Source organism: Trachypithecus francoisi, unplaced genomic scaffold (assembly GCF_009764315.1).
Source record: "Trachypithecus francoisi isolate TF-2019V2 unplaced genomic scaffold, Tfra_2.0 Lachesis_group10, whole genome shotgun sequence".
Classification (NCBI taxonomy): domain Eukaryota; kingdom Metazoa; phylum Chordata; class Mammalia; order Primates; family Cercopithecidae; genus Trachypithecus; species Trachypithecus francoisi.
The window spans coordinates 77,398,617-77,413,752 of record NW_022681455.1 but is presented as its reverse complement, the minus strand read 5'-3'; the positions used below and the strand labels follow the sequence as shown (position 1 = coordinate 77,413,752).

The following is a 15,136-nucleotide window of genomic DNA, read 5'->3' as shown; positions in this document are numbered from 1 at the left end:
GTGGGTAGCTTGCTGGCTTCTTATCCTATGTAAGAGATTGTAGACTCAAGTGTACCCCCAGAGGTGGGCTGTAGCTCAGCCCTACTGTTGACTGGGAGTGTCAGAGGACTCATGTATTAGGGTTAGAGAATCAGAAGGGGCCAAATGACAGGAAACAATTATACCATGAATTTCTCTATTTGTATCTATACACAAATCCTGCCCAGAGGATTGCCGAGGTACTGCCTCTACACTGAGGAACAAAAGAAATTATCCCTTGTCATCTAATCTTAATGAGAATATAGAAGGCAAGAGACTTATTTTGACTGCTTTATTTAGAAGCCCATTTAGTGGTTTGACACAGTCCTTTTCTTGTACAGGTAACACATGAAGCCTAGAGTTGCCACCACACCTGCCAAGGCAGCCACAGCAGCCACAGCTTTGGAAGCAACATCTCCAGCAGTCTTGTGCCCTTTGGTGTCCATAACATCTACAAAGCAAGACGGCATTTGGGTCTTCAGTATTTTTAAGTAAAGGTAAATTGAAGCCTTACATAAGGCTCCCCAGAAAAGGGGCTAAAACTAAGCCTTCAACAGGCTTATTTCAGAAATGTGCAACACTGAATAAACTTACCTCGTGAGCCAACCTCCTCCTCTGTTTCACTCCTACTCTTCTCCCCACTGCTCCCACTTGCTTTTAGATCAGATGAGCCAACACCTAGGAAAGAACCTGAGAGTTTAGCACAACATCTTCATGCTAATCGATGTGGTTAGCTGTCCCCTGAGGGTGTGATCCCACAGGTTGTTCATTAAGACTATCTCAGGTAAGGATATGTGATAAAAGGAATATAAACTAATACAGACTTAAGTTTGGCCATAGCATGTTAAGATGTACAGGCTCTGACCTAATCCTATCAGAAACATACCTTGAATTTCTTGTACAGTAGTTAGAGACTTAAGAGGATTTTTTTATGTGTATGTAGCCAGGTGTGGTGGCTCACGCCTGTAATCTCAGCACTTTGGGAGGCTGAGGCAGGTGGATCACCTGAGCTCAGGAGTTCGAGGACAGTGTGGTCAACATGGTGAAACCCCATCTCTATTAAAAATACAAAAAAAAAAAAGTAGCTAGGCACAGTGGCAGGTGCCTGTAATCCCTGATACTTGGGAGGCTGAGGCAGGAGAATCACTTGAACCCCGGAGGCAGAGGTTGCAATAAGCCAAGATCACACCATTGCACTCCAGCCTGGGCGACAAGAACGGAACTTCATCTCAAAAAGAAAAAAAAGGATTCTATTATGGACTGAGGACAACACTAGAAATAAACCTATAGATATCCATGAATGAGGATCATGACTAAAGTAGAGCCATATGGAATCCTATATGGTTCTTTGTACAGATATAAGGTAGATAAGACAGGTTAAAGACCAAGTTCTAGATCAGTAGGTAGAAGATATGATCTTACTTGTGTTGAAGTGATTTCTAGAAGAGTACACAGGAGACTTAATAGAAGCCTACCTCTGGGAAGAGACTTAGCCTTTTATTCTTCTATTGTTTAGACTTACCATGGGTACATGGTATATGTAAACACTGACCGCTTGACATAAAAAGCTAAGAACTTGAATCCAGGAAGTACTCCAAGTTTTAGGTCCATACCTCTGAATGAGGAGTCATCTGACAACAGGAGAATGGGTCCTGGGAGGCTGACTGTCATTTTCTCTGCTTCAGTGGCCCCTGTGGCTGGAGACAGGGGATCAAGTTTGTGTTTAGCCTCTGGAATAGTGGTTTGAGAGGTATGTCAATGGAATGCTTAGAAGTAGAAGCTCTCTGGAATATTTTGTCCATGTGGTTTGTCCTGCCTTTGCAGGATAGGTTATGCCCTTTCCTGTAAAAGTGGGATGGATTCTTGGGGTCAGGCATGGTGGCTCATGCCTGTAATCCCAGCACTTTGGGAGGCTGAGGTGGGTGGATCACCCGAGGTCAGGAGATTGAGAACAGCCTGGCCAACATGGTGAAACCCCGTCTCTACTAAAAATACAAAAAACTAGCTGGACGTGGTGGCAGGCACCTGTAGTCCCAGCTACTCGGGAGGCTGAGGCAGGAGAATGGCATAAACCCGGGAGGTGGAGCTTGCAGTGAGCTGAGATCTGGCCACTGCACTCCAGCCTGGGTGACACAGCGAGACTCCATCTCAAAAATTAAATTAAATTAAATTAAAATTTAAAAAGTTAGCTGGGTGTTGTGGTGGGTGCCTGTAATCCCAGCTACTCAGGAGGCTGAGGCAGGAGAATCACTTCACTTGAACCCAGGAGGCAGAGGTTGCAGTGAGCCGAGATCAAACCATCTTACTCTAGCCTGGGCAACAAGAGCAAAACTCTGTCTAAAAGAAAAAAAAAAGATTTTTAAAGAACTCATCTATAGAACTAGACAAGAACCTGTTCATCTTAGACCTGTCACATGAATAAGCTAGACTGGGCCAAGAAGTTTTGACTGGGCCAACAAGAGCTCTTGGCACTAAGTGAAGAGTAAGTTATACCTGTCTTTAAGATCTTCTATTCTGAAAAGTTGATACTTGCTTTGAATTAGACTCACAGAAACAGGAATTTGAAATTTTTACCTCGCCTGTGCCTAGATGACACAGGGCAGGTCACAGAACACAGAGGGGAGTCTGGAGAGAGTCGATTGCAGATTAAGGCACTGCAGTGGAAGTAGACCTGGTGACAGAAGAGAATTAAATGGAATCGATGCACTAACACTTAACCTGTCCCTAGCGACTTCTGAATCACTTACCAGGCTAGAGAGCACGTGGGCTTCTGATACAAAGGCAAAAGCCTTCATGTCAAACCTCTGATAGTGATCAGGATGGGTCACAGAGGAGCCGACTGGATGGAAGGTGGTCTGGTAGTTGTCCAGGTCATATGCACAGCTAGGAGGTATGCACCAGGGAGAGATGTCAGTCACATGCATCTTGGAGTCAAATTCAATGTCTGCCCAGATTTAGTCATGTGTAATGTCTTCAGAACTATTGCCACATTTACCTTCTACCAGCATCTTTGTTTTACTCAGGATTTCTTACCTGACCTATAATGCCTATGAGGTCATAAGTTGTATAGGCTAGTTGTATTTTAACAATTTTAGCAGTACCTGTTTGCCAACTAAATGAGAAGTACAAGTTATATCATTTCAGAAGACACTGGTTTCTTGGTCAGGCACAGTGGCTCACCCCTGTAATCAGAGCACTTTGGGAGGCCGAGGTGGGCAGATCATCTGAGGTCAGGAGTCTAAGACCAGCCTGGCCAACATGGCGAAACCCTGTCTCTACTAAAAATACAAAAAGTAGCTGGATGTGGTGGTAGGTGCCTGTAATCCCAGCTACCTGGGAGGCTAGGGCCGGGGAATTGCTTGAACCTGGGAGGCGGAGGTTGCAGTGAACCAAAATCATGCCATTGCACTCCAGACTGGGGTACAAGAGCGAGACTTCATCTCAAAAAAATAAATAAATAAAAAATAAAACAAAAAACAAAACAAAACAAAAAAGGCTTAGCAACTGAGCTACCACAGCTTCAAGAAAGCAAAAGTAGTTTTAGCCAAGTACACACTATTCTGTAAGAATGAGTAAGATCCAGTTGTAGGACAGGACACGGCAGGAAAGCTATGAGGATGAACACCGATGTGTACAATTGTGTAGCTGCAACCTCAGAGCATCATAGTGCTCAGATTCTAGAGTCAGATGGATATTCTAATCCAAGCTCCATTGTGTAAGTACTGTTTTGGGCTGGTTATCTAGGCAGCAAGCTGGGGTTTCTTCATGCAATAAGATGACTAGTACAACTAGTGGATGTGGAATACATAGCTCTGTGCCTGGCATATGGTAGGTGTTCAACAGATGGGAGGCTGGAGATCAGTTTTTCCGGATGATCAACACCATAGTAGAGTCAGACTTTCTGGGGCTTTGGAATTCATTCCTTAAGATTCAAAAGGTGATAGGAAGGCAGCACGTGGCCAAGCGTAGTGGTTCACGCCTGTAATCCCAGCACTTTGGGAGGCCAAGGTGGGTGGATCATCTGAGGTCAGGAGTTCCAGACCAGCCTGGCCAACATGGTAAAACCCTGTCTCTATTAAGATTACAAAAATTAGCCAGGCTTGGTGGTGTGCCCCTGTAATCTCAGCTACCCAGGAGGCTGAGGTAGGAGAATTGCTTGAACCCAGGAGGCAGAGGCTACAGTGAGCTAAGATCACGCCGCGGCACCCCAGCCTGGGTGAAAGAATGAGACCCCATCTCAAAACAAAAACAAAAAACAGAAGGCAGCGTTGAGTCCTGATTAGAAAACAAGGACTAAATCCGGGTCTAACATGGCTGAATGCCCCTCTAAACCCCAAGAGGGTTTATTTCCATTACTGGCAAGTTCTAATGGATTAGCTGGGCAAACTGATAGTACAGGGAGTACCTACCCATCCACAACAATGTTCCACTGGGGGAAAGAGTCTGGATCCATGGTGGACGTCGCCCAGCAGTCATCTAAGACCAGCTTGATGTTGGGGTCATCCCTGTTTAGGACTCTCACTTCCATGTAAATTGGTTGACGGAGGAATCTCACTAGAGGGTACTCGTTTTCCCCATAAGGTTGTTGGTAGGAATTGTCTGAAATTGAATGGTATTCAAGTAGTTAATGGCTGCAACATGTATACATAGGTCACCACCGCTCCATTAGTCTGGCAGTATCAGGATGTTCATTTTAGGGGGAAGTTTGAAATTTAAGCAATTTCACAGACTACAATTTCTTACCTGGGTAGCTTTGCAAGATCAAGGTAAATGGACCCAACTTCACTGAGGCCACTGGAGGAGTAAGGCTTTCAACGTTGATGTTTAGTAGCATGTCATTCCTGCTGTAAGAACACTTCACTGTCATTCTGTAACAGTTTGGAGGGAGGGTAGGTACAGAGAACTTCAGGTTAAAAAATTGCTCGAGTTTAAACTAGAGCTTAAGAGTCAAATAGCAATTTTATCTCACCTGAACTCACTGTCTCTAGATATTTTGCTTGGAGGAAGATCCGTCCAGAGAGCACGTATTTCATTTTCATAGATGACTTTATCATCTTCGAACTTAAATGTCAGAGATAGTGGGTTAGCAGCCAGTTATATCAAAGATAAGTCTTAACTTCATGCCATCCACCAGTACTAACCTTATATCTCGTTCCACATCCATTCAGGGGTATGTGGAACCGTACCAGCCCCTGAGATTGAGCCTCGAAGACAGGCTGGCAGGATGAGTTTCCCACCCTCAGAGTATCCAAGTCGAGAGCTGGTTGTGTTTGGTAGCTGTAGACCTCGAAGTCCATAAACCCATCCTGGGTGCACAGCTCCCCTGTAACTAGACAGCAGTGAAAGTTTAGAGAAAATAAGGTTGTCTGTCCTGTGATACTGTCATCTCTCAACCTGATATGCTATGAGGGAGAAATTCTAACTCAGCAGGAGGCATCAGAATTTGTCTTAAGACTTTGTGAAGGAACCTTGATCTGCAGCTTTAATTACAAAGGGGGCTGAAGTTAGTTGATTGTTCTATATGAAATGAGGACTTTTCATCCAAAGGTGGGACCAGTAGACATAGGAAGAGGTGCTATATAGTATAAGACCAGTGAGAATCCTGATGAAGGGCAGAAGTTGACTTAAAATTAAACTTAATGTGACTTTAAGTACAGCACCTATGTTATTGTATCCTTTCTTTGTATACTCACAAATCCTGAGTAGTTCGGGGAGAAACTGAGGCAGGAACTGATTTTTCTATTTGATCTGACCTGTGCAGATCAGATTAAATAGAAGCACATGGTGGAGGCAATGTTAAACAAGAGATATTCACTCTGTATTTCTTTATGAATTTGTAGGAATTTCAGGGTCAGGTGGGACTTAAACTTTTAATTCTAATTAGAAGTTTGAACATTCTTACCTAGATGGCAGGTTCAGGCTCCTAAGCCAAAATATCTAGGTTACTTAACCTTGGGGAGGTTACCATAAAATCTACCTATGTAAGGGATCTTAAAAATATTGTACTTAGGACCCCATCATAGCAGCTAGACTGTTTCTAATCTGACTAGTCTTTAGTTTCTTCAGTCTATAAGCAATACATCAGAATCTGACCTTCTAGACCGGGCGCGGTGGCTCAAGCCTGTAATCCCAGCACTTTGGGAGGCCGAGACGGGCGGATCACGAGGTCAGGAGATCGAGACCATCCTGGCTAACACGGTGAAACCCCGTCTCTACTAAAAATACAAAAACTAGCTGGGCGAGGTGGCGGACGCCTGTAGTCCCAGCTACTCGGGAGGCTGAGGCAGGAGAATGGCATAAACCCGGGAGACGGAGCTTGCAGTGAGCTGAGATCCGGCCACTGCACTCCAGTCCGGGTGACAGAGCGAGACTCCGCCTCAAAAAAAAAAAAAAAAAAAAAAAAAAGAATCTGACCTTCTATACATTTGCCCACATGTACAAGAAGAGCCACGGGAGAAAAAAGGTAGAATATGGTTTTAATTAAAGGTCTTTACCTATGGAAACTGGTGACTCACAGACACACTCAGGATAGATCACCATGGATACTGTCTCCAACTGAAGGAGAAAGGTCAGCTTGAGTGAAGCTAAGTAGAACTGATGGAGTAGGCATTTTTCAGATAACTGAAATAAGAAAAGAATGTCAATTAGCAGCCACAGCCTGTTGGGGCCCGGAACTATCACAGGGAAGCAGGAAGGAAGTCCTCTGAATACTTGTAAGACACACTCCAGACTTATCTGGGTTCCCTCTAAGCCAAAACAAGAGAGATCCTATCACTTCCTCACATCTGGATGTATTCCCAGGCAGATTTATTGCTTTAAACTCATGCCCTGGAATACCTAGCACTGTATTCTTTGTACGAGGCACTAAAGTTTGAATTAACAGATCAAATTCCAAAGAATAGTGGAATCCTCTGCCAAGCCAGGCCTGAGTCAAAAGGACTCTACAGATGTTATAAAATGGTATTGCATAACATATACTCCCAACCTAAGGTTATTCTCTGGCATCCCTGGCAGTCCTAGTGAAGACTAACCTCAACAGCGACACTACGGGACCCTTTTGTTTAGATCAAGGTGTCCTGTTCGTTGACCAGGACAGATTCATCATTAGGTATTTGACAAGTAGTTGCTACTACTCAGTTGGGGCCTTAGACGGTTTTAAGACTTAGAAACACTTAGATGATTTTTCATGGCAGAACTTAAAGAGGTTTTATGTTTAGAGAATGAACATCAGTTACTTGGTATTTCACTTATGCAAGATGATCAAATGAGGCCTTCTGGCATTTAAATCGGTTATGTTGGCAATTAGAACTCACGGGCAAGTTACCAGCCATATCAGGACTACCCACAAGAGTATACTTCAAGTAAGGGCCCGATAGAATTCAGTGGTTGACAATTGAACATACTTTCGTTTTGAGCAGAGTTTTGCTGAAATGCAATTTTGTGCCATTTGTTGCTTCTAGATCAATTCCATTGTCATGCAGCTGGCTCACATCAATGTTCCGGTTTTCAAAGCTCACAGACTTAAGCTTCCCAGGAAACTCTGGTATGGTGAGAGTCATGTGTGTGGCATTGCAGGTCACAGGATCTAGAAGGAATGACAACAGAATGCCCATTATCAGCCTTGATTAAGCTTCTAGAACAGTGTCTCCCACAATGAGGTTGCAGCTATCTGGGACCTTACCTGGTGCACAAATAGCTCGTGAGGAGAAGATCACCATCTGTCCAGGAGATATAAATGTAAGCTTCAGAGACACCATGTAGAGATGACTGTTACCTTGCTAGGGGGAGAAATAACATTGGTTACTTGAATCTCTAACCAGTAAGAATCCTCTCGGCAAGTATATATCCAAGTAATGGGCACTACTTTGACACAAGTAGGATTTAAGCATTTGTCTAATGACTGTTCTGGAGGTGCACTAGTTTTAACCTTGTTCTAACATCTGGAAGAATGTTGTCTAGATCACCTATAGCAAATCACTTCTAGGCAGATAAGATCTGTCCTTACCCCATATGACTGTTTTAAAGTATCAGCAGCCAGACAATGTTTTCAAGCTTCAATCCATTTGTGTTCTTATCGGGAAATAGGACCGTTCTTGAAGTGGTTGGGATTTGAGCACTTATGTGTCAGGACCTGGCTGGCCTAAGTACTTTAGGAGATTAATTCATTTAGTGCAGTGTTCAGACTATTAGGCTTGAAAGCACCAATATTTGCTATAAAATATAGGACAATGACAACCCAAACAGAACCCCTTAACCTAAAAAGTTTTTAGGACTATGCTTGTTCTATGTTGTACTATAGATTTAAGACTATGGGAAAGAGACTAGATTGAGGTAAGGATTATGTCTATTTTTGAGAAATGGTCTTGCTCTGTTGCGCAGGCTGGAGTGTAATGGCACAATCTTGGCTCATTGCAACCTCTACCTCCTGGGTTCAAGCGATTCTCCCACCTCAGCCTCCTGAGTAGCTGGGATTATAGGCACTCACCACCTCACCCAGCTAAGTTTTTGTGTTTTTAGTAGAGACAGGGTTTCATTATGTTGGCCAGGCTGGTCTTTAATTCCTGACCTCAAGCGATCTGCCCGCTTCAGCCTTCCAAAGTGCTGGGATTATAGTCGTGAATACCCAGGGAAGTGTTTTGCACCTAATAGGCATTAAAATGCTTAAATGGGTTGCATTATAAGTTAATGTGAAGACATGGTTGAGATCATGCTTGGATTTAGGAATACTGGCCTGTGCTTTGGTGGTACAAAGAAAGACTTCCACTCCTACCACATAGTGAGTCACTCCGGTGGCATTGAATGGCACGTGGAAGATCATCCTGTGGTTGTCAATCAAGAGGCTGAAGCCTTCCTTCATGGCCTCTGGCAGGGTTAGAGTCTTGACTCTTGCACCATCACCAACCTCAATGCTCCATCCCATCTTAAGTTTGGTCACCTGAAGTCAAAAAGCTTTGTTTAGAGGGCTGGTGCTCCCTTAACCAAGTCTCTGGTAGCCTAATGATTGATCAGGTTGAAGGTAATATCACCTTTAACATAGAATTAAAGGTTATTAAGGTCTGATTTTTAAAATTTGCTTTCATACCTTATTGTCATCAGCCAAGCCAGAGAAGACCCGTGGCAAGGAAAACTGGAAGAAGAGAATTGTGATGTAAGACTGATTTGGAGGTAGATGTTTCTGAATTCATGTCACCTGCCAGAGAAATTGCTGTGTGGTTATCACACCAAAAGGCCTGCTTGTGGGATGCAGTGGAAGAAGCACATGAACCCTGACTATATCCTTAGATGTCATTATACTTCTTTGAACTTCTGATCCCAAGAGGCAGCTGGAAGATCTAAGCTCCTTTCTAGTTGTAAATTGGGACACCTTTCCCCCCCCCCCCCCGCAAGTTGGAGTTTCACTCATCACCCAGGCTGGAGTACAATGGTGAAATCTCAGCTCACTGCAACCTCCGTCTCCCGGGTTCAAGCGATTCTCCTGCCTCAGCCTCCCAAGTAGCTGGGATTACAGGCAAGTACCACCACACTTGGCTAATTTTTTATATTTTGTAAAGATGAGGTTTCACCATGTTAGTCGGGCTGGTCTCCAACTCCTAATATCAGGTGATCCACCTGCCTCAGCCTCCCAAAGTGCTGGGATTACAGGCGTGAGCCACTGCGCCAGACCAGGACAATGTTCTTAAACATTCACCCGTTCGACCTATGTCCATATAAATTAGGTACTATGTAAAGCCATGCAATTCTATCATTGTTATGGAGTTGCTTTTATATCAGTGTTTTTTTTTTTAGTTGTCCATGGTTGACATTAGCCATGTTAGACTCCAAATCCATGAAGATGTGATTGGGCCGTTTTGTTCACTTATTATATCTTAGCATCTAGGGTAGGGCCTAGAATATGGCATGTATTCCATTTGTCAGATGATTAATGTGAGTGCAACTACCAGTAAAACCCTATTGCCATGCATGATATGCCAAGTACCATGTATACACTCTCAGTCAATTCTTAGAGCCACCGTGAGGTGAGCATTATTGTCCCATCACTTTGGACTTGAAAACAAAGCCTCAGGGTGGTTAAAGTTAAACTATCATCCATAGAAAGTTAGCAAGTACAGGATTAAATCCTGGTCTGATTTCTAAGCCCAGCCCTGGTTAGATCATCATCATATCCCCCCTACAGTAGCCATATACCCCAAGCAGTCAGCCCACTTCACTCACAGACATGAAATCCTTCTTGCAGATTGTAGATGCTGAAAGCCCCTGGGTCTCTTCTACTTGCATAGCTGGACAGAAGAACTGATACATGACAGCTCCATGTCTTAGAGCAGCACTGTCATTCATGACTCTGATGGTCATCTGGTATCCACCATGCTGTGTAGAAATAGCATAGTGGGAACACTAAGTGCTGTACCTCCATGGGATTCTAGAATACCATCTGACCCATCTGAGTGGCAAAACCCTTAAAGTTACCAATATCACAAGTGCTGGAAGGTACCTCATTCCTGTACCAGGAGACTAGCTAGCCCATTGCAATCTGCTAGCGAAGACTCACACTGATAGGCCAGTTTTAGCATCAGGAAATGGAGTTCAGTTTCTATTTCTCTTGTGTCTGCCCTATGTCTCAGTACCATTGTCCTGGCTGAATGGGGTTGGTTTGGGGCTTCTACCAAGGTTATCTGAATACTTGTTAAGTACCTAAGTAGCTGCCATTGTGCTGGGTAGAGCCACCCTTGCTATTACCCCTGACTTTAGGGAACTCAGTCTAAAAGCAGGGGTCAGCCAACCTTTTTCTGTTATGCATTAGCAACTGTTTTAGACTCATGTGAGCCACATGAAATCCATAGCATGCTTCCTTAAAATAACTTTAAAAAGCTAAGAGCCAGTTGGGCATAGTGGCTCATTGCCTATAACCCAATCACTTTGGGAGGCTGAGGCAGACAGATTGCCTGAGCCCAGGAGTTCCAGACCAGCCTGTGCAACATGGTGAGACCCTGTCTCTACAAAAAAAAAAAAAAAACTCACGAAAGTTAGCTGGGTGTGGTGGTGCATGCCTGTTGTCTCAGCTACTGGGGAGGCTGAGGTGGTACTGAGAGATAGGGGATTGCTTGAGCCCGGGAGGTGGGGGTTGCAGTGAGCTGAGATTGCGCCACTGCATTCCAGCCTGGACAACAGCAAGACCCTGTCTCAAGAAGATTAAGATAAAACTCATTCTTAATTTGAAGACCAAAAAAAAAAAAAAAAAAAAGACATGAACTAGGCACGGTGGCAGAGTGGCTCATGCCTATAATCCCAGTGCTTTGGGAGGCTGAGGTGGGAAGATCCCTTGAGGCCAGAAGTTTGAGGCCAGCCTGGACAACATGGTGAAATCCCCATCTCGACAAGAAAGGATTAGATAGGCATAGTGTTGCATGCCTGTAGCCCCAGCTAGTTGGGAGGCTGAGATGGGAGAATCCCTTGAGCCCAGCAGTTCTAGGCTGGAGTGAGCCATGATTGCAGTCACTACTTTCCAGCCTGGGCTACAGAGCAAGCCTGCCTCAGAAGGAGGCCATGGACTGCATCTGGCAGTCCACAGGTTATGGTTTGCAGACCCTAACCATATGGTTTGCAGACCCTAACCAGGTCTAAGGGAATGCAACTCTAAACCCTCTAATGTTGAGAAGGTCTGTTTTAGAAGGAAATTATGAGATTTTTCACGAAGGACATATGATTACTTCATTGGTTGATCATAGAGGGCTTTGGGGACCAGATGACTTACAGTTCAAGCCTGTTTACAGAGTAGGGTCTAAGAATGTATCTGCACAAAGCTTATACTGCAGACCACCTGCATCATAATCAGATGGTGTAGACTGTTAGACATGCAGATTCCCAGAACTCACCCCAGGCCTATGTCCAACTAGTCAATTAAATCCAAACTTTCCAAATTGCAACTTGCTAGCTTCTGCTTAGACAGGTTGCTTTTATTGCTCCTAATATTCCTGATTGGGCAATACTGTTGCTTGGCAATAGAAAAAACCTTACTGTTTGGCCGCTGTTTGCCTTTTAACACCTGTTTCTACATGTCAGATTTCTATTTGCTGGCACCAAAATAGCCTTCCATCTCACGTGGGGGTTTACAGATCAAAATAGCTCATGTTTCGTCATTTGTTGTATCCAGGTGCTGCACCAGGTCTTAATCTGTAGATCATCATTAGTCTTTATTACCCTCATGGAGCAGGCACCATTACTCTCATCTTCAAGTAGGCAAACAGGCTTGAAAGGACTAACTTGCTGGAAATAACACCTAATTGGTGGTAGAGCCAGGGCTCAAGAGCTCAAGTACTTGAATGCCAGGGTTTCTCATCCTCAACACTGACATCTCAGGCCTGTTAATTCTGTGTTATGGGGAGGAGACTGGGGTAATGTTTTTTTCTCTGCCAGCATCCTTGGCTTGTATCCATTAGATGCCCGTAGCAGCTGTTCTACCCCCAGTTGTGATAACCAAAGATGTTTCTAGATGTTGCCAAGTGTCCCCTGGACAGATTCTCTGCCACTACCCCCCTACCCCAGACAGTTTTGTTCTCGTTGCCAAGGCTGGAGCGCAATGGAGCAATCTCGGCTCACTGCTACCTCCGCCTCCACCCCCTGGGTTTAAGTGCTTCTCCTGTCTCAGCCTCCCAAGTAGCTGGGATTACAGGTGTGTGCCACCACATCCAACTAATTTTTTGTATTTTTAGTAGAGATGGGGTTTCACCATGTTGGCCAGGCTGGTCTCAAACTTCTGACCTCAGGTGATCCACCCACCTCAGCCTCCCAAAGTGCAGAGATAACAGGTGTGAGCCACCACACCCGGCCTGGACAGATTATAATAGAAAAGAAGAACCACACACGAGACACCACCCCCTTGGTTGAGAGCCACTGCTTTACCCCAAAGAGTAAGTTCTTAGCCAAGTTTACTACCAGTAACTCTTAGGTTACTACGTACTTCCCCAAGAACTGCTCAAAGCAATGCACTTACCACTCTCCTGGTACAGTTTTCATAGGTAACCCTCAGGGTGAACTTTCCTGGGTCCAGGATGTAAGTGCAGTTCGGCATGTGGAGACCAAGGGGATCTGCCAAGACCACAGCAGGATTAGACAGGATGGCTGAGTACATTTTAGTGACAGTCCAAGCTACAGAGTTAAGACCACCAGTCCATTTCTAAGGCACTTCAGTCCCTTCACTTCCGCCCCAACTCGATGATAGGACTCGAGCTTTGAGATGGTATGACTTGCAGCCAGAAGCTTCCCAGAGATACTGACGTAAGACACTTTCAAAGAAAGATAGGTCTTCCATGCTGGGTGGCCTCATGCAAATCAGGTATCCCCATGGCATCATGGGAGTTGGATGCCGTTGCTGCAGGAATTTGGGTACTCTGCTCCCCAGACAAACAGGATTGGCCCAAGCCAAAGGCTGTCTGCTAATCAGGACTATGATGAGATAATACGTTACTTACCCACCACAGATGCATGCCATTTCTTGGTGCCAGGACTGCTTGGGAACTCCACTGTTATTCCCCTTTCATCACAAATGACAGTGCCTAGGGAGCAAAGGAAGCATCTGGGGGCTTTAAGTCATAAATGATGCAACTCCCACAAAAATGTATAGACTCCTCTTGGATGGGAAGGATTCCAGATGAGGGAGGCAAGAATCTTCCCCTACCGTGGGAGAGCTCACAAACAAGTGAGCAAGATAACGATACAATATACCAAGAACTAAGGAAAATATCAGGCACCCAGGGCTTTTGAAGTATTCCAGGAAGAAGCCCAGGTTGGGGTTGACAAGCAGGTCCATAGAAGCCAGGTCAACACCTTGACAGTGGAGCGGATAGAGGCAGGTCTGGAATACTGACAAAAGCTTTGTCAACACATTTTGCAAACTGGCGTTAAACGAAGTCCTGGGTAAGTCCGAGGACACCCTTTTTTTCTTTTTTCTTTTTTTTGGAGACAGAGTCTCTGCTGCCCAGGCTGGAGTGCAGTGGCGTGATCTCTGCTCACCGTAACCTCAGCCTCCCAGGTTCAAGCGATTCTCCTGCCTCAACCTCCTGAGTAGCTGGGATTATATGTGCCTACCACCACACCCAGCTAGTTTTTGTATTTTTAGTAGAGTCAGGGTTTCACCACATTGGCCAGGCTGGTCTCAAACTCCTGAACTCAAGTGATCCGCCTGCCTTGGTTTCCCAAAGTTCTGGGATTACAGGCGTGAGCCATGGCGCCTGGCTGCATTTTTTTTTTTTTTTTAAGATCAACTTTTGCCCATCATCTGCTACTCTGCAGCCTCTGGCTCAGGTGAACGTCAAGTGAGCAGCTCCAGTTTTGCCTGTTATGTCGATGTTTTCCTTAAGCGTAAGTTTGTGTTTGAAGTTAGTTGTGGTGGTTTGCTGTTCTGGGGATACCATAAAGCTTGAGGCAGTGAGGGATTGGAAGGCAGTGCAGGTGTTCTGAGTTTTCATTTAGCAGGTATAGTAAGTCTACAGGTTAGCAGAGGAAAGATCCAGTAACCTGACCAAGGTAATAAAGGGGGTGAATGGAGGTTGTCTGAGCCAGGCCTGTGTCTCTTGGCCATCTAGGCCTTCCAGCTGCAACCTGTTTTTCTCCGCTAAGAAGACTTCCCTCACCCAAGAGACATACCTGGAAAGGCAGGATTTACCAACTGAAAAACATTTATGGAGTTCACTGAAGTCACAAGGGCAAAGAAGAGAGAAATCGACCTGTAAGTGCTAGAAAAAGACAGGGAGATAGTCAAGAAGAATGGACTTCAACAAACAAAGCTATCATAGCCGCTCCCTCCACTTTCAGAATTACTCACCTCCAGCCTGCATTGAACCAGCCCCAGGGACTCCAAGAGCCTCCTCTCTGCCTGCACGCCATAGCAAAAGGCACTACCAGATCAACTGGGTAGAGGGTGGGCTGCTGTGTGTTTTTATAGCAGGAAGCCAGCTGCATCAACACCCTCTCCCCATTGTGGGCACCTGAATCTTCTCCCATTCTCCCAGCTGAAAGGGAAGGGTTGGGGAAGGAAGTGGCCTCTCTGATTCCTGACAGATTGTGCTGGGTATTCTGCCAGCTGCCCCTGTGGGCCAGGCATGAAATCAGAGTTTGCTGAAAT

General features: G+C 45.0%; 1 protein-coding gene across 1 annotated transcript; it reads right to left on the bottom strand.

Annotated features, from left to right (window-relative positions):
- Positions 1-296: 296 nt before the first annotated feature.
- Positions 297-14,916, bottom strand: ZP2 (zona pellucida glycoprotein 2). Its single transcript, XM_033219913.1, has 19 exons — positions 14,837-14,916; positions 14,659-14,747; positions 13,485-13,568; positions 13,007-13,101; positions 10,231-10,383; positions 9,101-9,145; positions 8,789-8,953; positions 7,700-7,796; positions 7,422-7,603; positions 6,513-6,639; positions 5,160-5,347; positions 4,988-5,079; positions 4,762-4,886; positions 4,428-4,617; positions 2,766-2,901; positions 2,593-2,689; positions 1,632-1,715; positions 613-696; positions 297-469 (listed from the first exon to the last, which is right to left on the bottom strand). Exons 1-19 carry the CDS (start codon positions 14,896-14,898, stop codon positions 327-329), a joined length of 2,238 nt encoding a protein of 745 aa, XP_033075804.1. The 5' UTR covers positions 14,899-14,916; the 3' UTR covers positions 297-326.
- Between the last annotated feature and the right edge of the window lie 220 nt (positions 14,917-15,136).

Excerpts from the sequence above, each read along its gene's own strand:
- ZP2 (XM_033219913.1), bottom strand. The coding sequence starts at position 14,898 with ATGGCGTGCAGGCAGAGAGGAGGCTCTTGGAGTCCCTGGGGCTGGTTC. Across the intron at positions 9,146-10,230 it reads GCAAGAAGGATTTCATGTCT|TTTTCCTTGCCACGGGTCTT; the intron begins GTGAGTGAAGTG and ends CTCTTCTTCCAG. Across the intron at positions 697-1,631 it reads AGATGACTCCTCATTCAGAG|GTGTTGGCTCATCTGATCTA; the intron begins GTATGGACCTAA and ends GTTCTTTCCTAG.